The sequence below is a fragment of the Nerophis ophidion genome, linkage group LG06 (assembly GCF_033978795.1).
Source record: "Nerophis ophidion isolate RoL-2023_Sa linkage group LG06, RoL_Noph_v1.0, whole genome shotgun sequence".
In the NCBI taxonomy this organism is placed as follows: Eukaryota; Metazoa; Chordata; class Actinopteri; order Syngnathiformes; family Syngnathidae; genus Nerophis; species Nerophis ophidion.
In genome coordinates, this window is record NC_084616.1 from 14527373 (window position 1) to 14553454 (window position 26082).

Sequence of the window (26082 nt, forward strand, 5' to 3'; positions counted from 1 at the left end):
TGGGCTGATCGATCTGGCACCGATTGGTATAGGACGATTTTCCTGAAAAAGTACATAATCATCATTGCCGATTAATCCTTATTACCGTATTTTTCGAAGTATAAGTCGCTCCAGAGTATAAGTCGCACCTGCCGAAAATGCATAATAAAGTAGGGAAAAAAACATATAAGTCGCATTTTTGGGGAAATTTATTGGATAAAACCCAAAACCAAGAATAGACATTTGAAAGGCAATTTAAAAAAAATAAAGAATAGTGAACAACAGGCTGACTAAGTGTATGTTACATGAGGCATAAATAACCAACTGAGAAGGTGCCTGGTATGTTAACGTAACATATTATGGTAAGAGTCATTCAAATAACAATAACATATAGAACATGCTATACGTTTACCAAACTGTCACTCTTAATCGATGAATCCGATGAAATTATATACGTCTAGTCTCTTACATGAATGAGCTAAATAATATAATTTGATATTTTATGGTAAGGTGTTAATAATTTCACATAAGTCGCTCCTGAGTATAAGTTGTACTCCTATGAAAAAAACTGCCACTTATAGTCGGAAAAATACGGTAGATTGCACAGTACAGTACATATTCCGTACAATTGACCACTGTGGAGAGGCAGAGCACGCCAGAGCCCGGCCCAAGATGGCGGCGAGGAGGCGGGGACGGCGAGCGAGCGGCGAGGCGGGGCGAGCCACAATCAAGATAAGGGGCGTGGATTGCGCACCTGGGGACAATTTGGTCTTCCTTTCACACTGTTCAATAAGGGCGACAGCTGTGAACGTCGAAGAGGATGACTAAATTGTCTCCAAGTGCGTGATCCACGCACCTGATCTTTATTGTGGCGTCGCTCCCGGCGCGCCCCGCTTCCTCCCCGCCATCTTGGGCCGGGCTCTGGCGTGCCCTGCCTCTGTCGGACTGCCGGCTCCGCCTCTCCACAGTGGTCAAATGTACGGAATATGTACTGTACTGTGCAATCTACCGTATTTTTCCGACTATAAGTGGCAGTTTTTTTTTCATAGTTTGGCCAGGGGTGCGACTTATACTCAGGAGCGACTTGTGTGAAATTATTAACACCTTACCGTAAAATATCAAATAATATTATTTAGCTCATTCACGTAAGAGACTAGACGTATAAGATTTCATGGGATTTATCGATTAGGAGTGACAGATTGTTTGGTAAACGTATAGCATGTTCTATATGTTATAGTTATTTGAATGACTCTTACCATAATATGTTAGGTTAACATAGCAGGCACCTTCTCAGTTGGTAATTTATGCCTCATATAACGTACACTTATTCAGCCTGGTGTTCACTATTCTTTATTTATTTTAAATTGCCTTTCAAATGTCTATTCTTGGTGTTGGGTTTTATCAAATAAATGTCCCCCAAAAATGCGACTTATACTCCAGCGCGACTTATATATGTTTTTTTCCTTCTTTATTATGCATTTTCGGCAGATGCGACTTATACTCCGCAGCGACTTATACTCCGAAAAATGCGGTACTAATAAAAGTCTCAATCAATCAAAATCCCCTCTATCTGACAATGTTTTTATTTTAAGTCCCCCGCAGCTGATCGTGTATCTCATACAAAGCGTGGAACGCCCCCCTAAACTAATAAAATGTTGGGGCGGTTGGTAGAGTGGCTATGCCAGCAACTTGAGGGTTACAGGTTCGATTCCCGCTTACGCCATCCTAGTCACTGCCGTTGTGTCCTTGGGCAAGACACTTTACCCACCTGCTCCCAGTGCCACCCACACTGGTTTAAATGTAACTTAGATATTGGGTTTCACTGTGTAAAGCGCTTTGAGTCACTAGAGAAAAGCGCTATATAAATATAATTTACTTCACTTCACTAAAAATCACCTCCATTACGGCAATTAAACTGCATTTCTGAGTAGGGCTGCGACTAACGATTATTTTGATGGTCGATCCGTCACTGATTATTTTAACAATTAGTCAACTAATTGGATAATAACGCGTACACATATTTAATGGCTGTAATATTAATTGGAGGACCGCTCGTCTGTGAATCGGCTGGGGACGTCTCTGCGCTGGTGACCTGTCTCCGCTCGGGATGGTCTCCTGCTGACCCCACTATGAACTGGACTCTCACTATTATGTTAGATCCACTATGGACTGGACTCTCACTATTATGTTAGATCCACTATTGACTGGACTCTCACTATTATGTTAGATCCACTATGGACTGGACTCACTATTATGTTAGATCCACTATGAACTGGACTCTCACTATTATGTTAGATCCACTATGGACTGGACTCTCACTATTATGTTAGATCCACTATGAACTGGACTCTCACTATTATGTTAGATCCACTATTGACTGGACTCTCACTATTATGTTAGATCCACTATGGACTGGACTCACTATTATGTTAGATCCACTATGAACTGGACTCTCACTATTATGTTAGATCCACTATTGACTGGACTCTCACTATTATGTTAGATCCACTATGGACTGGACTCACTATTATGTTAGATCCACTATGAACTGGACTCTCACTATTATGTTAGATCCACTATGGACTGGACTCTCACTATTATGTTAGATCCACTATGGACTGGACTCCCACTATTATGTTAGATCCACTATGGACTGGACTCTCACTATTATGTTGGATCCACTATGGACTGGACTCTCACTATTATGTTAGATCCACTATGGACTGGACTCTCACATTATTATGCTAGATCTACTCAATGTCCACTGCACCGGTCGCTCGGGGGGGGTCCCCACATCTGCGGTCCCCTCCTAGGTTTTTCATTGTCCCACTGGGTTGAGTTTTCCTTTACCCTGATGTGGAATCTGCGCCGAGGATGTCGTTGTGGCTTGTGCAGCCCTTTGAGACACTCGTGATTTAGGGCTATATAAGTAAACATTGATTGATTAATTGATTGATAATTAGGCGCACCGGGTTATAGGGCACACTGTCGAATTTTGAGGAAAAAACTATTTTTTTGGTGCGCCTTATAGTCCGGAAAATACGGTGAGTTAACTTGTGAGCTGTGGTGTATTTATAGCATATATTTGGGCCATGCTTTTCCACGTACATTGTTGGCCACGGGCAGCATGGCCAGGTTTTGCTGCACCTCATCACTGTTGAGGCTCAGACCCATGTAGTCTCCCAGCTCCTCCAGGTTAGGGTACAAGCCTGAACAGAAAGGATTAGAATGTTGACACAATCATTACATTCATAAAAAAAAATCATTATTGTTGCAGGTGGAGACACTTGAGCAATATTTACCACATTTAACTTTTCAAAGACATTGACAGGAATGAACTGTACACTGTCAGTTTATACAAGGGAATTCCACTAGTAGAATATCATTTCAAAAAACAGCATAATCTTGATTAGGGTCAACATTAGAGATTAAAAGCTTTAAAATGTAATATCTGAAATTATCGGTATCAGTTTCAAAAAGTACAATTTATGACTTTTTAAAACCCTACTGTACCGAGCGGTACACGGTCATAATGAGAAGAACAAAACGCCAATAAACCTTAAAGGCACTGCCTTTGCGTGCCGGCCTACTCAAATAATATCTTTGGCTTTTCGCACACACAAGTGAATGCAAGTCATACTTGGTCAACAGCCATACAGGTCACACCGAGGGTGGCTGTATAAACAACTTTAACACTTACAAATATGCGCCAACACTGTGAACCCACACCAAACAAGAATGACAAACACATTTTGGGGAAACATCCGCACCATACCACATCAGAACAAATGCCCAGAACACTAAAATATACACACCCTGATGCCCCCTACTCCCACATTTTTTTCCATAACTTAAATTGATTTATTTTGGAAAACCTTGTCACCTCACATAAAATTTGGCATAATAATGTGTTAATTCCACAACTGTATGTATTGGTATCAATTGATACCGGAATCGGTAATTAAGAGTTGGACAATATCGGAATATGGGCAAAAAAGTCATTATCGGACATCTCTAGCCAACATAATTTTATTCCATTTCATAATAATTAATGTTTTTTTTCATGTAATGCATATTTTTAAATAGTTTAAAAAAGTAATACATTTTAGTATTGAACAATGATCATCAAAAATAGGTTGATTTTTTATGTTGAAGAAAATACGTTGATGAATGCGGTTTTAAAATGCATCAACTGCCATGGGGCAAGTTCCTTTTTGCCTGCCAGTAACTCTAACTCCTCCCACACTTCCTCTTCAGTCCTCCTCTCTCTTTATTATCCCTCCGAGTCCCAACACAACAGCCAGGGCCGGTATCCATGGCAACCCTCAGCTCGTAGACGTTTTAAAAACAACAAAAGGAAGCCCAACTCTCACGAGAAAGAGCGAAAGGAGAGAATTTAGACACATTTGGGTCTTTTCTTCTTGAAAAGGATGATAGTAAAAAAATTGATTACATGATGCTATTCTTGATGCAATCCCAACAAACATGCACTCTTTTGCAGAGTAGAACACAAGAGAAGTGTTTCTCAGAGCTACGGTGGAACCTGTAAGGCACCGGAAGTCAAAGAAAAAGCTTAGTCAGGACATTTGCATACGGAGTTTCTCTTGTCTCCTTGAACCTGAAACATTGTCCACGGAAATTCGACTTTATTTATCCGAAAGCACGTTGTCCTTGGTTGTCTGGTTGCACAGTGGCCGATAAAGTACCAATGACTGTCACACACACACTCGGTGTGGTGAAATTTGTCCTCTGCATTTGACCCATCCCCTTGTTCACTCCCTGGGAGGGGAGGGGAGCAGCGGGCAGCAGCGGTGGCCGCGCCCGGGAATCATTTTTGTTGATTTAACCCCCAATTCTAACCCTTGATGCTGAGTGTCAAGCAGGGAAGTAAAGGGTCCCATTTTTTATAGTCTTTGGCATGACTCAGCCGGGGTTTGAACTCACAACCTACCGATCTTAGGATGGCCACTGAGTAGGTTATCCCTTATGTATGGCTGCCATCTACTGGTCACACTTATTACACCATGTACCAAATAAAATTGCTTCGAGGTCGGTAAGCACGACCTGAAGTATGGCGCACATTAGGCGCACCGGGTTATGAGGCGATTATTGAGAAAATGAAAGGATTTTAAGTGTGCTTTATTTATAAAGCACATTTAAAATTCACTATAGGGGTGGTTAAAAGATAACACAAGACAAACGAGCAAGCACAACACAACACAAACAAAGCATGATTAAAAAATATATATATTTTAGTATAGTCTGAAAAAAAAAAAAGGTATTTTTTGTTTAAAAAGTGAAAAAATGGTATACTTGCTACTATATTGGATCCACTATGGACTGGACTCTCACCATTATGTTGGAACCAATATCCACTATGGACTGGACTTTCACAATATCATGGTAGACCCACTCAACATCCATTGCTTTCGGTCTCCCCTGGGGGGGGCACATATGAGGTCCTCTCCAAGGTTTCTCATAGTCAGTCACCGACGTCCCACTTGGTTGAGTTTTTCCTTGCCCTTATGTGGGCGCTGTACCGCGGATGTCGTTGTAGCTTGTGCAGCCCTTTGAAACACTTGTGATTTAGGGTTGTATAAATAAACATTGATTGATTGATTGATATAGCGCTTTTCTACCTTCAAGGTACTCAAAATGCTTTTGACACTAGTTCCACATTCACCCATTCACACACTGATGGCGGGAGCTGCCGTGCAAGGCCCTAACCACCACCCATCAGGAGCAAGGGTGAAGTGTCTTGCTCAAGGACACAACGGACGTGACGAGGTTGGTACAAGGTGGGGATCGAAACAGGAACGATCGGGTTCTAGGATTACCGCCACGACAGGCACCAACTACCTGGTCAGATCTGTGCATTACAGCATTTCGGATTTTATAAACAAATAATTAGTGTTCCCTGTAGCCAGCTTTATGGAGTATCCTAGTTGGTCTTTTCTGCAGCAATGTTAAAGGCCTACTGAAATGAGATTTTCTTATTTAAATGGGGATAGCAGGTCCATTCTATGTGTCATACTTGATCATTTCGCGAAATTGCCATATTTTTGCTGAAAGGATTTAGTAGAGAACATCCACGATAAAGTTCACAACTTTTGGTCGCTAACAGAAAAGCCCTGCCTTTACCGGAAGTCGCAGACGATGACATCACCCATTGATGGCTTCTCACATATTCACATTGTTTTCAATGGGAGCCTCCAACAAAAAGAGCTATTCGGACCGAGAAAACGACAATTTCCCCATTAATTTGAGCGAGGATGAAAGATTTGTGTTTGAGGATATTGATAGCGACGGACTAGAAAGAATTTTAAAAAAGGAATCACCGTGTGTTTGTGTGGCTAAAGGCTAAAGCTTCCCAACTCAGATCTCCAAAATACTGTGTAATTATGCGGTCAAAACAGACGACTTTCAGCTGTGTGCATGTGCAGCGCTCATATTTCCTAACAGTCCGTGACATCGCGCGTACACGTCATCATTACGCGACGTTTTCAAGAAGAAACTCCCGGGAAATTTAAAATTGCAATTTAGTCAACTAAAAAGGCCGTATTGACATGTGTTGCAATGTTAATATTTCATCATTGATATATAAACTATCAGACTGCGTGGTCGGTAGTAGTGGGTTTCAGTAGGCCTTTAAGAGAATGAAATGTACTTTTCCAAACCACCCAATGTTTATATGCAGTAACTACGGTCCGGGTTGATTTTTGGACTTTGCTCCTTAGTGCCTTGTCAACTAACTTTTCATTGTACAGGCAACTGATGAATGACAACAAAAGGCCTGATAAAGAACAGAACAGTATTCATAAAAGTAAATAGACAGGGATGGGCAATAGGGCTTCAAATCAATATTGCGACAGCCTCTTGCAATCACAATATCTGCCACAATGTATTATTTGACATTTAAAATGATTTGAAAACAAGTTACAAGAGATCTTTCTTTGGCTTCTGACATATACAGTATAGTCTTTTCATTTACAGTTAATTTGTTTTGTGTAGCTATTTATATCGTTCACTGTCTAGACTCTTGTTATTTTACTTTCTCAGCAGTTAACATGGCTTTGTGTCTCCTGCTGCTATCTGTTTCGCATGTTAATCTATCTTTGTTTGTTACGTGGTTCAATGCACATCAACGTAAGATATCAAACAATACAATAAAACCCACAGATTAAAATATAAAAAATATAATAGAGAACCACATACAACAGTAGGTTGCTGCACAACCACAGCTTAAGACAGATCAGGAAAAAAATGACCATTGTAATACAGAAAAGTGCTTAAATCTTAAAGATAATTGATTATTTATTGCATATAATAAGTATGCTTGAATGAACAAATGCACATTACCCTTGGCCTAGTTTGGGGGGGGGGGGGGGGGGTCATGAGTGTACAAAGAAAATGACATCGTTTCAAGTATGGAACCTTGGCCTAGTTTGGGGGGGGGGGGGGGGGGGGGGTCATGAGTGTACAAAGAAAATGACATCGTTTCAAGTATGGAACCTTGTGGAATCTCCCCCACAGCTCATACAAATCCACGGAAAGGAGATTTGACACCGTTGACCAGAACGTTATTATGTAACATATTATTTTGTATGTGTTGGATATGATCCAAAACCAATGTGTGTTGGCGACAAGGATTAATAACGTAGTCGTGGCTCCACCTCTGTCAAGACGCTGAATACATTACAGTGACAACTGTAATAAAAATAAAATGTTGATTTCTATTAATTGTTTAAATTGGTTTTACCCTTTAAAATCGTTTTTAATCATATGTATTTTTATATTGTTTTTATATGTATTAATTTTTGGTTATTATTCAGTCATTGGTGGAGCTAAGGATAATATGTGAATATTGTTTTTAGTGACAACTGTAATAAAAATAAAATGTTGATTTCTATTGTTTTAATTGGTTTTACCCTTTTAAATCATTTTTAATCATAGTTATTTTTATATTGTTTTTATATTGGTTGTATATGTATTTATTTTTGGTGGAGCCAAGGATAATATTTGAATATTGTTTTCAATATTGTAGTGCAGCACTTTGGAAACATTTCTGTTGTTTAAATGTGCTATACAAAATTAAGTGCATTGGATTGGATTGGAAAGTGTTGCAGCTTGTTTGTCTTTCTCAATTTTTCAGCACAAACTTATATAGTTTCTATCACATATGTAGGCATCTAATGGTGTCCGCGATAAAACTCTCGACAGTTTTACGATTTTAAACTTAAAATATCAAATAAATGTGATAAATAACTGCACTTTGATAAACTCACGGACTGAGTGGCGCCAGCTCGCTATCTTAACTGCTAACAAGAAACATTGACCAATTATCCCCATTAAGAAAATTATAATAACACACTGCTGTCGGAGCAACTAAGCTATTCAATTGAACCTACAAGCTGTGCTCTCTTGGACCTGAGTGATCGCTCTATACTCAGAGGAATCATGAGTAGGATGCCACAACACCAGCCAGGAATATAAATAATAATAATAACCAGAGATGGCCCAAAATATCGACCTGCCGATTTTATCGGCCGATGAATGCATTAAAATGTAATATGGGAAATTATCGGTATCGATTTCAAAAAGTAAAATTAATTACTTTTTAAAACGCTGCTGTACGGAGCGCTACATATCCGGTAAAACGCGGACGTTGCGTCTCCCAGTCAGCAGCCCTTCCCCTCTCCCACACACAACACAGGAGTTGCCGCTCGACTGCAGCATGAGAGGTTTACTGGCAACTCTTGATGACCTCATCAAACCGCCACGAGCGAACCATAACAACAACAAGAGTGTGTTGTTGCCGGTGCTGTAGCCGTGGCTAACAAGCGAGCTCCTTCGGTGACTGACTAACGACACCATGTCTATGGTTTGGGATTATTTTAAAGTATGTCTGACAAATAAAAAAAAAAAGCAATTTGCAATGACTGCAAAAAGTTGGTTATGCCAGGAAGAACTAAGACGTCTTCCTTTAATTCGAGCAGTTAAATCTCCCATCTCTTTAAGAGTCATAAGGATATACACGATAAATATGAACGGAAGATGGATGAAAAGCAAACACGGAAAAAAAGCAGTACCACACAGTTGTCGCTTCAAGACTCCGCCAAGAAAAAACAAAAATACAATAAAAAAACAGCTCAAGGTGAAAGCCCACGTTTGGTCAGGGACAACGCACGCAATATGGCAAAAGCTACGATGGATTTTGGTGTGGCTAGTCTGCCCTGGATGGCGCACACTTTGCAGCTTGCAGTGAATGGAGTTGCCCGGTCTCAACGCAGCATTTCAGAAGCTCTGACTGACCGGTAGGCCACTTAAAGCACTCACCACTCGCTTGCACCACATTTGTGTTACTCATACAGATACGTTAGCGCAGGGCAGGTTGAGCCCAGTTTATAATGTCCTGTTATACAGTATACAAGATAGTCCTGCACTAAAGGAGGACTTTGTAATTGTTTACTTTATTACTCTAGTATTCCCAGGACTGAAGCTGTGTGTCTTCATTGTTTTTGTAGCTGCTGACTGGAGGCATGTTTAAAAAAATTTAAGAATAATGAACTTTCTTAGACTTAGACTTTGTGAAAGTTTAAGTATAGTATTTCCCATATTTGCAGTGGGTATCAGGATTATCTCAGTGAGAGCATGTCCCAAATTCCAAGCTTCTGTTTTGAGGCATGTTAAAAAAAAAAAATGAACTTTGTGACTTCAATAATAAATACGGCAGTGCCATGTTGGCATTTTTTTCCATAAGTTGAGTTGATTTATTTTGGAAAACCTTGTTACATTGTTTAATGCATCCAGCGGGGCATCACAACAAAATTAAGGCATAATAATGTGTTAATTCCACAACTGCATACTGTATATCGGTATTGGTTGATATCGGAATCGGTAATTACGAGTTGGACAATATCGTAATATCGGCAAAAAAGCCATTTCTGGACATCTCTACTACTACTACTACTAATAATAATAATAATAATAAATTTTATTTACAGACTTTAATTTAAATAAATCTTAAAGTGCTACAGAGTAAACCGATATTTAAACAATAAGAGTTTAGCCATTAAACAGATAAAATAGTAAGGCTAAAACACCATCAGTGAAACATTACACAAAAAAAATATTTTTGTGTAAAAATAGACAGTTTTATGTCTTCCACAGCTCCTCTACCACAAGGGGTCCACCAGGGCTCAATCCTTGCCCCAATCCTATTTGCGCTTTACCTTCTCCCCCCTTGGTTCTGTTTTTTTAGGAAGTATGGTATTGCATTTGAATTGAATTAAAATATTTATTTCAAACCTGCACAGTACAACTAAACACAGTTTTTGTTTTTTTTTACATGTTGGCAAAGATATTTAGGCAAGGCTTGAAAAGGGGTTGGATGAAGCAGCTGCTTATAATAGCCCAACCCCTCCCACTCATTCCACATTTGACATAAACAATATAATCCAAAAACAATACTCTATAAACAAAACATGAAAAACTCCTGTACACTAACAATACCATGAGACAAAATAAACACATGCACACACACACACACACACACACACACACACACACACACACACACACACAGGCCCAAACACTCTCCGACCATACACCTCTCTTCCATCGCTCTGTGCTGAGGGCATCACTCTCTTTCCTCATCGTACTTCTTCAGTACTTCTTTTTTAAACAGTGTTTTAAATTGAATCATGCTAGAACACGTTTTTAACTCGTCCCCTAAGTTGTTCCACAGACTGACTCCACGCACTGAAATGCACATTGATTTTAAAGTGGTTCTAAATTTAGGCAAATATCATTTCTTGTTTCCTCTTAAACTGTAACTATGGTGATCATCTCTGTCATGGAATAGGTTCTGTATATTGGATGGTAGAGAGTTTTGGGATGCCCTAAACATAATTTGAGCAGTTTTAAAATTGATCACATCGTTCAGTTTAAGTTGCTTTAAGTTCATAAATAGTGGATTTGAATGATGTCTGTAGTGAACATTGGAAACAATCCTGATGGCCTTTTTCTGCAGAGTGACTAAAGGTTTTAGATGTGATTCATAACAAATTCCCCAGACTTCAACACAATAGGTTAAATATGACATGATTAATGAATGATACAATAACAGCAGAGCATTGGTGTTCAATAAATGACATGATCTCCTCATCATTCCAACACATTTAGCAACTTTTTTTCTCAGGTAACTTATATGAGGCTTCCATGAGATATTTTCATCTATTACTACTCCTAAGAAAGAATTTTGATGAACATATTCTATTGATGTATCATCAATAACAATCCTGATCGGTATATTACTTTTGCGATTGCTAAAGAACATTATTTTGGTCTTCTTTAAATTCAAAGACAATTTGTTCGCATTAAACTAAGTTTTTAACTTGATCATCTCCTCAGTTACAGAAGTCAGAAGTTGCTTTACGTCGTCACCTGCACATGTAATTGTTGTATCATCAGCAAAGAGGATGAATTTCAGCAGCGTTGATACTTTACATATTTCATAAATATATATAATAAATAGTGTGGGTCCCAGTATCGAGCCCTGAGGAACTCCACAGGTTATGTTCATCAGTGTAGATTGATGTTGGTCCATCTGAACAATCTGCTGTCTCTCATTTAAGTAGCTCTCCAGCCATTTCCCTGCCAATCCCCTTATGCCATAGTTTTCCAGTTTATTTTCCAAAATCTGGTGGTCAATGGTATCAAAAGCCTTTTGCAGGTCAATAAAAATTCCTATAACAAATTTATTCTTCTCGATACCATTAGTAATGTTCTCTAATAGATTAATTAAAGCTAATGAAGTTGATCTATTTTGTTGGAACCCATATTGACAATCAGATAATAATTTGTGCTTTTCAATGAAGCCACGAAGTCTATTACCGAATAATTTTTCCAATATTTTTGATAACTGTGGCAGAAGGGAGATGGGCCGGTAATTTGTGAAGTGATGTTTGTCTCCAGATTTGAAGATGGGGATGACTTTCGATAGTTTCATTTGTGAAGGAAATTGTCCAAGTCGAAAAGATAAATTGCAGATGTGTGTGAATGGTTTGATGATTTCTTCCGCTACGTTCCGGACTGTCCTCATGTCGAGGTCATAGATGTCATGTGATGTTTTGTTCTTGCTTTTCTGAATGACCTCCAAGACTTCCTTTTCGACAGTCGGAGTAAGGAACATCGAATAAGGATTTTTTTCAATAAATTCCATGGGCTGTTCATCATCAATTGGTATTTTTTTTGCCAGCTTAGGCCCAATATTAACAAAAAACATATTGAAGCCGTCAGCAATCATTTTCTTGTCAGTTATGATTAGGTCGTTCTCAACAAAAAACTCCGGATAACAAGGACTATTTGAACCATGCCCAATAATTGTATTTAATACCTTCCAAATTCCCCTTATATCATTTTTCTTTTGGATTAATAGTTTGGTGGTGTATTCTTTCCTGCTTGCTCTTAATATTTCATTTTTATGCCGATGATTGCCAGATCTATTTTCCCATGGCAAAAAATAACACAGTTCAACGTCTCATTAACTGCCTGCACGACATCAAAGCCTGGCTTTCAGCTAACTTCCTGAGTCTAAATGAAAACAAAACAAAAGTTATGTTGTTCGGTCCAAGTCGCTCTCCCTCCCTCACTCTGACCTCGTATCTCAGCGACTGTGTCACAAACCTGGGGTTAAAGTTCGACTCAGATTTTAAATTCCAAAAACAAATCAGCAGCGTCGTTCAAAAAAGCTTTTATCAACTACGCCAGGGGCGCTCACACTTTTTCTGCAGGCGAGCTACTTTTCAATTGACCAAGTCGAGGAGATTTACCTCATTCCTATTTATAATTTATATTTATTTATTTATGAAAGAGACATTTTTGTTAACAAGTTAATGGTGTTTAATGATAATAAAAGCATGTTTAACACACATAGATTCCTTTCTTTCATGAAGACAAGAATATAAGTTGGTGTATTTGATTCTGATGACTTGCATTGATTGGAATTAGACAGTGGTGCTGATAACGTCCGCATTTTCAAATGGAGGGAAAAAAAAGTCCTCCTTTCTGTCCAATACCACATGAAAGTGGTTGGATTTGGCATCTCATTTGTCCAACTTGCATACTCGTTTTTAAACACTTTGTTATGAGACTAACATATGTGTGTGACCCTTTAATGTCTGGCAGCAGGTGAGTGACGTCAGTGAGTGTGCGGGTGGGCAAGCAAGTGAGAAAGCGGTCGCTGAGGGCGGGGGAGAAATACATTGGCATCAAACTCCGTAGCTTGCTAGCTTGTGCACGCTAGCTTACTGAGACTCTTGTTTTGTTAGCACAGGCAGGATGAAACAGGTCTTTTATGGTGAAAACAGGAACTGTGCAGTCTGTCTTTAGAGTTGTGAAAGTAGGTACGGAGCCTCTAGAAATAAAATGTGTTTCTCTGCGTCCGCCCTGTTAGTGATTTTTTTCTTAAATATGAGCTCGCAGCAGCCAGCGTCATCTCACAAGATCCTCGGGTGCCGAGAATGTCAAAAAACTGACGAAAGTGAAGTCTGGGTATGATTGATGATTGCTCATTTTTATGTCTATTTTTTAATGCCTGGCTTGAGATCGACTGACACACCCTCCGAGATCGACCAGTCGATCGCGATCGACGTAATGGGCACCCCTGAACTACGCCAAATAGCGAAAGTGAAACCGCTTCTGTCAGGACATGATCTTGAAAAATTAATTCACGCCTTTATCTCGAATCGTTTAGACTACTGCAATGCCAATGTATGTAGGCATTAGCCAGGCCTCCCTCACCCGCCTGCAGCTCGTGCAGAACTCTGCTGCTCGTCTGCTAACACAGACCCGCAGACGTGAGCACATCACCCCTATATTAGCGTCCCTTCACCGGCTCCCTGTGCGTTATCGAATCAATTTTAAACTCCTTCTATTTGCTTTTAAATGTCTAAACAACCTCGCGCCAACATATCTCTCCGACCTCTTTCAGCCTTAGCGCCCCACTCGATCACTAAGATCAGCCGATCAGCTGCTACTGACGGTCCCTGACACAAGGCTGAAGCTTAGAGGTGACAGAGCTTTCGCTGCTGCTGCTCCCAAACTCTGGAACGACCTACCTCTGAGTGTTAGACAAGCCTCCTCTCTTCCTGTTTTTAAATCTCTCTTAAAAACATACTTTTATTCCTTGGCTTTTGACACTAAGTGATATCCATCCTGCAATGGCGCCCCATTATACACCTGCTGTGAACCTGTTTTTATGTTTTTTTTTTATTTGTTTTTTTATCATGTTCTGTTTGTGTTGTGTTGTTTGCTCGGGTCCTCGTATTATCTTTTAACCTGCCCATTATACAGCACTTTGGCTACCCCTGTGGTAAATTTTAAATGTGCTCTATAAATAAAGTTGATTTGATGCGATTTGAAAACATGCAAAATAGTAGTTTTTTAACGGTATCAATTTTAGATGTTTTTTTTTTTAATAACTTGGTCTAAAGTTATGTGTGTGTGCATAAGAACTTTTTGAGCACATTCAACAATACCCCGATAACGATAAATGTGATCATTTTGGCCACGGTATCTGTATGTGATGTATGGAACCTACTGGATGACAGCATCCCAGCAGTCGCCGGCTGCTGCAGCTGCTCGCCCCCCTCGGTGATGGCTGCTGGCATGGTGGAGTTGAGGGTGGAGGTGTGGGCATACTGGGCCTGGGCCTGAGGGAAAATCAAAAGAAGTGAAAATGCTGTCAACCTTTCATGTTATCCTCTGTGCCATGCTTCGTCCAATGACTATTTTAACAACACAGTATTTCGGAACATATATGAAAAATACATACCGCGGGCTATTTAGTGGCACACATTGTGTTGAATGACATGCCAAACGTTCAAAATCTACCTGTGAAGCCCCCTATGGGTTGCGTAAGTGCAACAGTTTTAAGCTCATTGAAGTAAGCCTGGGCGAAAATACGCTGGACGATGGTCCCATAAATTATTGCCGATAAACGAAATTACTGTCAGAATTATTTAGAGATCAAATCAAGCACTATTGTAATAATATATATAATAATAATAATAATAATGCAGGTAAATGTCCTTTCCTTTCTTCTTATTCTCTGGTTGTGTTTATTTATGCACATGGGTGAGCATCCATCCATCCGTTTTTCTACCGTGCGTCCCACTTGGGGTTGTAGGGGTGCTGGAGCCTATCTTAGCTGAAGACTTTTGGAGTTAATCCTCCTTTTTCATTGTCCGATTTAAAGCACCAGTTCCATTGGCAGCTAAACAGGCCCAGAGCATAATACTACCACCTCCACGCTTGACGGTAGAGATAGTGTTCCTGGGATTAAAGGCCTCACTTTTACTCCTCCAAACATATTGCTGGGTATTGTGGCCAACAGCTCAATTTTCAGGCCGGAGTGCACAGTTGGGTGTTCCAACAGGACAATGAACCCTAACACATGTCAAAAGTGGTAGAGGAATGGCTAAATCAGGCTAGAATTTAGGTTTTAGAATGGCTGTGGAGAGGCGGAGCCGGCAGTCCGACAGCGAGGCAGGGCACGCCAGAGCCCGGCCCAAGATGGCGGCAAAGAGGCGTGGCCGGCAGCGAGGCAGCGAGGCAGGGCACGTCGGAGCCGGCCAAAGATGGCGGCAAGGAGGCTTGGCCGGCAGTCCGACAGCGAGGCAGAGCAAGCCGGAACCCGGCCCAAGATGGCGGCAAAGAGGCGTGGCCGGCAGTCCGACAGCGAGGCAGGGCACGCCAGAGCCCGGCCCAAGATGGCGGCGAGGAGGTGTGGCCGGCAGTCCGACAGCGAGGCAGGGCAAGCCGGAGCCCGGCCCAAGATGGCAGCGAGGCGGCACGGACTGCGAGCAAGCAGCGAGGCGGGGTGCGCCGGAATCAACCCCGCAAATATTATCAGGTGCGTGGGTCGCCCAGCTGGGCACAATTTAAATCTCCTCTTGCACTGTCTTGGGCCGGGCTCTGGCGTGCCCTGCCTTGCTGTCGGACTGCCAGCCACGCCTCCGCGCCGCCATCTTGGGCCGGGCTCTGGCATGCCCTGCCTCGCTGTCGGACTGCCGGCTCCGCCTCTTCACAATGGCCTTGACAAAAGTCCTGACTTAAACGTGTGGACAATGCTGAAGAAACAAGTCCATGTCAGAAACCCAACACATTTAGCTGAACTGCACCAATTTTGTCAAAAGTTGTCGAAAATTCAACCAGAAGCTTGCTTGGATGGCTACCAAAAGTGCCTTATTGCAATGAAACTTGCCAAGGGACATGAAAGCAAATATTAAAGGGGAACATTATCACAATTTCAAAAGGGTTAAAAACAATAAAAATCAGTTCCCAGTGGCTTGTTTTATTTTTCGAAGTTTTTTTCAAAATTTTACACCTCCCAGAATATCCCTAAAAAAGCTTTAAAGTTCTTGATTTTCCCTATTTGTGGTGCGACTATCCATTTCCCTGTGACGTCATACAGGGCTGCCAATACAAACAACATGGCGGTTACCACAGCAAGACATAGCGACATTAGCTTGGATTCACACTCGGATTTTAGCGGCTTAAGCGATTCAACAGATTACGCATGTATTGAAACAGATGGTCGGAGTATGGAGGCAGATAGCGAAAACGAAATTGAAGAAGAAATTGAAGCTATTGAGCGAATAGCTATTGATGCTATACGGCCATAGAATGGGTGTACCTAATGAAGTGGCCCATAGCATGGGTGCCTTATTAGCATCGCCGGAAAAATGTGCGGACCAAACGATCAGGACTTTCGCATCTTGTGACACTGGAGCAACTTGAATCCGTCGATTGGTAAGTGTTTGTTTCGCATTAAATGTGGGTATCTAGTTTCAAATGTACATACAGCTAGCGTAAATAGCATGTTAGCATCGATTAGCGTAGCATGTTAGCATCGACTAGCTGGCAGTCATGCTGCAACCAAATATGTCTGATTAGCACATAAGTCAACAACATCAACAAAACTCGCCTTTGTGATTTAGTTGACTTTATCGTTGCAAATGCATCTGCGGGTTATCCATACATCTCTGTGCCATGTCTGTCTAAGCATCGCCGGTAAAATGTGGAGACACTCTGGCACATTTAATGGGTGTCTGGCGGCAGATTTCTTGCCAGTGGTGCAACTTGAATCCCTCCCTGTTAGTGTTGTTACACCCTCCGACAACACACCGACGAGGCATGATGTCTCCAAGGTTCCAAAAATAGTCGAAAAAACGGAAAATAACAGAGCTGAGACCCGGTGTTTGTAATGTGAAAATGAAAATGGCGGGTGTATTACCTCGGTGACGTCACGTTCTGACGTCATCACTAAAAAACCGATAAACAGAAAGGCGTTTAATTTGCCAAAATTCACCCATTTAGAGTTCGGAAATCGGTTAAAAAAATACATGGTCTTTTTTCTGCACCATCAAGGTATAAGCTTGACGAAGTGACTGGGGAGAGGAAAGTCTGGGCTTCCCTGCTTAGGCTGCTGCCCCCGCGACCCGACCTCGGATAAGCGGATGGATGGATAGTACAAAAAATGTTTTTGATAAGTACACCTTTTTTGGTTACATAGCTCCACATGTTCATTGATAGTTTTGATGCCTTCAGTAACAGAATACAATGCACATTTTTTTTTAAACTTTTTTAACTGCTTTTTATCTAACAAATTGTTCTTAGGGTGATTTGTATTTGCTTTTTAAATGTGCATATTACTTCTGTTTTAAACGTTTTTTTTAAGTTGGGCTCCTTAAAAAGGGGTAGAAAAGCGCTATACAAGTAAACCCATTTACCATTTAAGTCTTTGCCTCTATTTTCTTTGTGGTGTACAGCCCTCTGTTCTTCAACTGTGGTTGTTTTTAAAAAGCTTTAAAAATAAAGTTGGTTTGGTATGGTAAAAAATAATGAAAATAAAGAACACGCATTGTGTCCAAACTTTTGGCCTGTGCTGAATATATTTGGGGTTAAGAAATTTCTCTCTTCTGAAAACTCCCATATGTATTGGTTTTGCTTTTACCAAATAGAATCTTTTCAACACGTTCAGACTTAACCATGGACAAGGAAATGAAAAAAAAACAACAAAAACAATACCAGCGTTCAAAAGGTATTAAATGCAATAATCAGAATGTCATATTTCTACTGCTTTTGTTTTAATTTAATGTGTGATTATTATTACTCGGGTAAAGCACTGAGTGGAGTACCACATTCACTATGTACATGAATGAAATGTGCATGGAAATAAGAGACGGGCGTGGTCGGGAAGCGTGAATCAACAAGAGGATCTACGGGGGGGAAAAAAACAAACAAGTTGTACATTATGAGAAAGGTTACAGTGTGCTTTAAACCTCGTGTTGGCACCACATTATTCACATTAGCGCCGCATTGCACGCCACTGCCCGTGACGTTGACCCTCCTGCTGGAGACAACTTGTCACGGCTTTATTGTCGTTGGAAGATGTTCAGCACAACTTCTCTTCGAAGCACTCCTTACCCTCATCACCTTGTCCACCTTCATGTCCTCCAGAGACGGGTACAGAGACATCCTGTAGCGGGGAGAGGACAGAAGGAACAGGATGTCACATTATTACACTATAAATACGGGGTTCTTAAACTTTTTTTTTACCAAGGACCACCTCAGAAAAGACTTGGCTCTCCAAGAACCACCACGATAACCAACATTAAAAAAAAAAAACAGTAGTGTAGTGCAATGGTTCTCAAATGAGGGTACACGTACCCCTGGGGGTACTTGAAGGTATGCCAAAGGGTACCTGAGATTTTTTTTTTAAATATTCTAAAAATAGCAAAAATTCAAAAATCCTTTATAAATATATTTATTGAACAATACTTCAACAAAATATGAATGTAAGTTCATAAACTGTGAAAAAAAATACAACAATGCAATATTCCGTGTTGACGCTAGATTTTTTGTAGACATGTTCCATAAATATTGATGTTAAAGATTTATTTTTTGTGAAAAAATGTTTGGAATTAAGTTGATGAATCCTGATGGATCTCTATTACAATCCCCAAAGAGGGCACTTTAAGTTGATGATTACTTCTATGTGTAGAAATCTTCATTTCACTTGTTTATTTTTCAACAAGTTTTTAGTTATTTTTATATCTTTTTTTTCCCCAAATAGTTCAACACCACTACAAATGAGCAATATTTTGCTCTGTTATACAATTTAATAAATCAGAAACTGATGACATGGTGCTGTATTTTACTTATTTATCTCTTGTTTTCAACCAAAAATGCTTTGCCCTGATTAGGGGGTACTTGAATTAAAAAAAATGTTCAAAGGGGGTACATCACTGAAAATGGTTGAGAACCACTGGTGTAGTGGGCCTAAATATGCATTAAAAACAAGGCAGTGGTTTTATTTAACATGTATATTGTTCATATTTAACATTAAACACTGTTTGAACAGTAACACTGTGTTTAAATATTTAATTCAGTGATTTTTTTGGGTGTAAAACTAGATGCTGCTCTACTGCAGTAGATTATAGAATTTATTGGATTATCCAATAAATTATAATTATCCAATCCAATCCAATACACTTTATTTGTGTAGCAGATTTAAAAACAACAGAAATGTTTCCAAAGTGCTGCACAACAATATTAAAAACAATATTCAAATATTATCCTTAGCCCCACCAATGACTGAATTAAAACCAAAAAAATAAATAAATATAAAACAAATATAAAAATAAATATGATTAAAAACAATTTTAAAGGGTAAAACCAATTAAAACATAAGAAATTAAAGCGTAAGAAAACACGTAATATGCAAATTACTGAGTTTTCTATTGGGTGTCTATTTATTTTAGGTATTAAAAAAATACTTTGTCAAAATCTTTCAGTGTGTTTATAAGTGAATTTTGAGCACATTCAAATATACCACGATAATAATGTTAATGTGATATAAAATTATCATCGTTACATCCTTAAATTTGACATACATTAATGCAATTCACAAAGAAAATACATATGAATATAAAGTTAAGTTAAAGTACTAATGATTGTCTAGGTGTGGTGAAATGTCTCCTCTGCATTTGACCCCCTGGGAGGTGAGGGGAGCAGTGAGCAGCAGCGGGGGCCACGCACGGGAATCATTTTATTTAACCCCCAATTCCAACCCTTGATGCTGAGTGCCAAGCACGGAGGTAATGGGTCCCATTTTTATAGTCTTTGCTATGACTCGGCCGGGGTTTGAACTCAGGACGGACACTCTAACCACTAGGCCACTGAGTAGGTGTGGTAAGCCCAAAAATAACATTAAAAAAAATAATAATAATCCATGTCAAAAAAAGTAATGAGTCATATTATTATTTCCTTATCAAACATGAAGTGCTTATTAGCACGAATGGAAAAAGTGATGTCATAAGAGTGCATGTCAAAGTACACATTAGATAAATGTTACAAGATAATAGTGAGAGGATATAAATGAGGTGGGATGCAGTTAAAAAGTGTGATGACGACAAAAGTTCGCAGTTGGATTTACGTAATGGGCGTGGCCACGTCTGAGAACATTAGTCGCATGGAGAAGTAGAAAGCCAGCATGAACCAAAAAAAAAAACAAGAAGATGTCTGTGTGCAGAGAAGCGGAAGTGAAAGTCGGCTGGCTGACTGACAGGAAAACAAAAGTACAGGTTGAGGCATGCAGGAAATGTAAGTGTATTACAGGAGCAATCTTTCTGCACACACTTTTTCACGCATGAAAATTGTGTGTTTTATTTCGTCATGCAAAGCCCAAAAGCAGTGAAGTGGGCACGTCGTGTAAATGGTAAATCAAAAGAGAATACAATGATTCGCATATCCATTTCGACTTATATTCAATTGAATAGACTGCAAAGACAATATATTTAATGTTCGAACTGAGAAACTATTTTGTTTTTTGCAAATAATCATTAACTTAGAATTTAATGGCAGCAACATATTGCAAAAAAAGTTGTCACTTGGGCATTTTTACCACTGTGTTACATGGCCTTTCTTTTTAACAACACTCAGTAAACGTTTGGGAACTGAGGAGACACATTTTTGAAGCTTGCTTGATGTATAGTTTAAGTTGTTCAACAGTCCGGGGTCTCCGTTGTGGTATTTTAGGCTTCATAATGCACCACCTTTTTCCAAAGGGAGACAGGTCTGGACTACAGGCAGGCCAGTCTAGTACCCGCACTCTTTTACTATGAAGCCACGCTGTTGTAACACATGGCTTGGCATTGTCTTGCTGAAATAAGCAGGGGCGTCCATGATGGCTACATATGTTGCTCCAGAACCTGCATGTACCTTTCACCATTAATGGTGCCTTCACAGGTGTGTAAGTTACGCATGCCTTGAGCACTAATACACCCCCATACCATCAGACGCTGGCTTTTGAACTTTGCGCCTATAATAATCAGGACGGTTCTTCTCCTCTTTGTTCCGGAGGAAAAGACGTGCACAGTTCCCAAAAACAATTTGAAACATGGACTCGACAGACCACAGAACACTTTTCCACTTTGCATCAGTCCATCTGATATGAGCTCGGGCCCACTTAAGCCTGCAGCGTTTCTGGGTGTTGTTGATAAATGGCTTTCCCTTAAATAGTAGAGTTTTAACTTGTAGTTACAGATGTAGCGACCAACTGTAGTTACTGACAGTGGTTTTATGAAGTCTTCCTGAGCCCATGTGGTGATATCCTTTACACACTGATGTCGGTTTTTGATGCAGTACCGCCTGAGGGATCAAAAGTCCGCAACATCTTCGCTTACGTGCAGTGATTTCTCCAGATTCTCTGAAGTTTTTGATGATTTTACAGACCGTGGATGGTAAAATCCCAAAATTCCTTGCAATAGCTCGTTGAGAAATGTTGTTCTAAAACTGTTCGACAATTTGTTTACACAGTGGTGACCCTCACCCCATCCTTGTTTGTGAATTACTTAGCATTTCATGGAAGCTGTTTTCATACCCATTCATGGCACCCAACTGTTCCCAATTAGCCTGCACACCTGTGGGATGTTCCAAATAAGTGTTTGATGAGCATTCCTCAACTTTATCAGTATTTATTGCCACCTTGCCCAACTACTTTGTCACGTGTTGCTGGCATCAAATTCTAAAGTTCATGATTATTTGCACACAAAAAAATGTTTCTCAGTTTTAACATCACATATGTTGTTTGTAGCATATTCAACTGAATATGAGTTGAAAATGATTTGCAAATCATTGCTTCACGGTGGCAGAGGGGTTAGTGCGTCTGCCTCACAATACGAAGGTCCTGCAGTCCTGGGTTCAAATCCAGACTCGGGATCTTTCTGTGTGGAGTTTGCATGTTCTCCCCGTGAATGCGTGGGTTCCCTCCGGGTACTCCGGCTTCCTCCCACTTCCAAAGACATGCACCTGGGGATAGGTTGATTGGCAACACTAAATTGGCCCTAGTGTGTGAATGTGAGTGTGAATGTTTTCTGTCTATCTGTGTTGGCCCTGCGATGAGATGGCGACTTGTCCAGGGTGTACTCCGCCTTCCGCCCGATTGTAGCTGAGATAGGCGCCAGCGCCCCCCGCGACCCCAAAAGGGAATAAGCGGTAGAAAATGGATGGATGGATGGATGTATTCCATTTATATTTACATCTAACACAATTTCCCAACTCATATGGAAACGGGGTTTGTAGTAAAAATTTGTATAAACTAAACATGGGAACACGATTGTTGCTCAACTAGCCACAATTGTGTTTGTTTTTTGAAAGTGCCAAGTGCAGGTATACTTGTCAAAGTCTCAGGTAGAGAGTTCCATAATTGTGGTCTTTTTATTGAAAAGGCAGTCTGGGCAAAAGATGTTCTGCGGAATGGAACGCAACAATTGCCTTTTGACATTGCTCGGGTGGTAGATCTGGTACCACTTTGCAGTCTTGTAATTGCCTTGCAGAGCAATTGGGGAGCAGCGTCATCCAAGCATTTCAAAAAAACAGTTTGACTGTGTGTCACAAAATAAATCTGGCAAAACTTAAAATATTGTATTTGGTTCAAAATTTAGTAATGATGATATCGTATACTCTCTAGTAATATGATCCAATTTAAGAAGCTGTGCAAACAAAGTACAAAGAATTATGATAAACGCCATTATTTATTGAATAATTTTTTTTTTAGAACACATTGATGTAAATTGAGTACAAATTGACAACAGGAAGTAATTGCTTTGAAAAGAAAAAGGGGGAGGATGCGATAAGCCGTGTTTCTTTCTACTCCTTTTTGGACACGTAAAGAAAATGTTAAATATATCATATTGATACTGTATACGTGTGCGAAATTCGTTTCAACCGACCAAATTGCTACTTTAGCTAAACAGGTCAGTCCACGTTTCCTCCCTGTGCAAAGTCACATGAGACTTCAGCAAATCCCATGGGAATTTTCAGCTCAGTGAGCATCAAATGTTGTTTTGCTTTTAATTTGAACACCGGCCATGCAAAAGACTGATGATAACCACAGAAAAAGCATATGATATTTTATTTTTAACCTATAAAATACTTATATATACACTTACTACATTGTGCGCAACACTATCCATTGCACTCTTAAAAACATTGCTCGGTTAAAGTCTCGTTCTGTAAACACCTTCCTTTCCTCTCTACAAATTGCAAGTAGTTTTACTCGTGGTATTTGACTTTTATTACAGTTAAGAATGATAATACATTACTTTTCGTTCTATTTATTGGTATATAACAGTGATTCACTTATTTTTACACTTGACAGCTGAGAATATTAAATAGAAACAATGCCTGCACAGTTAATACAGGTTTTAAGGGGACAGTTGGACCCCGAAACAGATTATCCATGTATATTATGTCCTATGGGGAAAAATAGTACCAAAATGAGGGACCCCGAGAGGAACAAATGGTGGGAAATGGATGGATGGATGAGGGAAATATAGAAAATATAGACTGTATTTATATTATTCACATGTGAATAATGCTGTACAAAAGACTGTATTTATATTATTCACATGTGAATAACGCTGTATAATAGACTGCGTTTATTATTCACATGTGAATAACGCTGTGTAATAGACTGTATTTATATTATTCACATGTGAATAATGCTGTATAATAGACTATTTATATTATTCACATGTGAATAATGCTGTATAATAGACTGTATTTGTTATTCACATGTGAATAACGCTGTATAATAGACTGTATTTATATTATTCACATGTGAATAATGCTGTATAATAGACTGTATACATATTCAGATGTGAATAACGCTGTATAACAGACCGTGTTTATATTATTCACATGTGAATAACGCTGTATAAAAGACAATATTTAAAAGTTAAAGTACCAATGATTACATTATTCACATGTGAATAACGCTGTATAATAGACTATTTAAAACAGGGGCGCTCACACTTTTTCTGCAGGTGAGCTACTTTTCAATTGACCAAGTCGAGGAGATCTACATCATTCCTATTTATAATTTATATTTATTTATTTATGAAAGAGACCTTTTTGTTAACAAGTTAATGGTGTTTAATGACAATACAAGCATGTTTAACACACATAGATTCCTTTCTTTCATGAAGACAAGAATATAAGTTGGTGTATTTGATTCTGATGACTTGCATTGATTGGAATTAGACAGTGGTGCTGATAACGTCCGCATTTTCAAATGGAGGAAAAAAAACGTCCTCCTTTCTGTCCAATACCACATGAAAGTGGTTGGATTTGGCATCTCATTTGTCCAACTTGCATACTCGTTTTTAAACACTTTGTTATGAGAGTAGCATATGTGTGTGGCCCTTTAATGTCTGGCAGCAGGTGAGTGACGTCAGTGAGTGTGCGGGTGGGCAAGCAAGTGAGAAAGCGGTCGCTGAGGGCGGGGGAGAAATACATTGGCATCAAACTCCGTAGCTTGCTAGCTTGTGCACGCTAGCTTACTGAGACTCTTATTTTGTTAGCACAGGCAGGATGAAACAGGTCTTTTATGGTGAAGACAGGAACTGTGCTGTCGGTCTTTAGAGTTTTGACAGTAGGTACGGAGTCTCTAGAAATAAAATGTGTTTCTCTCCGTCCGCCCATCCGTCCATCCATCCATCCATTTTCTACCGCTTATTCCCTTTGGGGTCGCGAGGGGCGCTGGCGCCTATCTCAGCTACAATCGGGCAGAAGGCGGGGTGCACCCTGGACAAGTCGCCACCTCATCGCAGGGCCAACACAAATAGACAGACAACATTCACACTCACATTCACACACTAGGGCCAATTTAGTGTTACCAATCAACCTATCCCCAGGTGCATGTTTTTGGAAGTGGGAGGAAGCCGGAGTACCCGGAGGGAACCCACGCAGTCACGGGGAGAACATGCAAACTCCACACAGAAAGATCCCGAGCCTGGATTTGAACCCAGGACTGCAGGAACTTCATATTGTGAGGCAGACACACTAACCCCTCTGCCACCGTGAAGCCCTCCGTCCGCCCTGTTAGTGATTTTTTTTCTTAAATATGAGCTTGCAGCAGCCAGCGTCATCTCACAAGATCCTCGGGTGCCGAGAATGTCAAACAACTGACGAAAGTGAAGTCTTTGTATGATTGATGATTGCTCATTTTTATGTATATTTTTTAATGCCTGGCTTGAGATCGACTGACACACCCTCCGAGATCGACCAGTCGATCGCGATCGACGTAATGCCCACCCCTATTTTTTAAAAGTTCAATTAAAGTACCAATGATTATATTATTCACATGTGAATAACGCTGTATAATAGACTATTTAAAAGTTCAATTAAAGTACCAATGATTATACTATTCACATGTGAATAATGCTGTATAATAGACTGTATTCATATTATTCACATGCGAATAACACTGTATAATAGACTGTATATATATTATTCATATGCGAATAAAGCTGTATATTAGACTGTATTTATACTATTTGCATGTGAATAATGCTGTATAATAGACTGTATTTATATTATTCCCATGTGAATAACGCTATATAATAGACTGTATTTATATCATTCACATGTTAAAAAAATACCTAAGTGTTTGTCTATTGTGCGCAAACAATGGTGCTGAATTTCTCCCAGGGATCAATAAAGTACTTTCTATTCTATTCTATTCTAAAACAT

General features: G+C 39.8%; 1 protein-coding gene across 1 annotated transcript in view; it reads right to left on the minus strand.

The window, feature by feature from the left end:
* Positions 1-26082, minus strand: part of sdcbp2 (syndecan binding protein (syntenin) 2) — a 49410-nt gene that overhangs the window by 10490 nt on the left and 12838 nt on the right. Inside the window, exons 2-4 of the mRNA XM_061902722.1 lie at positions 18472-18523; positions 14582-14693; positions 3088-3188 (exon numbers count right to left, since the gene is read on the minus strand). Coding sequence (XP_061758706.1) covers positions 3088-3188; positions 14582-14693; positions 18472-18522 — 264 coding nt within the window. The 5' untranslated portion in view covers position 18523. The remainder of the gene's footprint in view (positions 1-3087; positions 3189-14581; positions 14694-18471; positions 18524-26082) is intronic.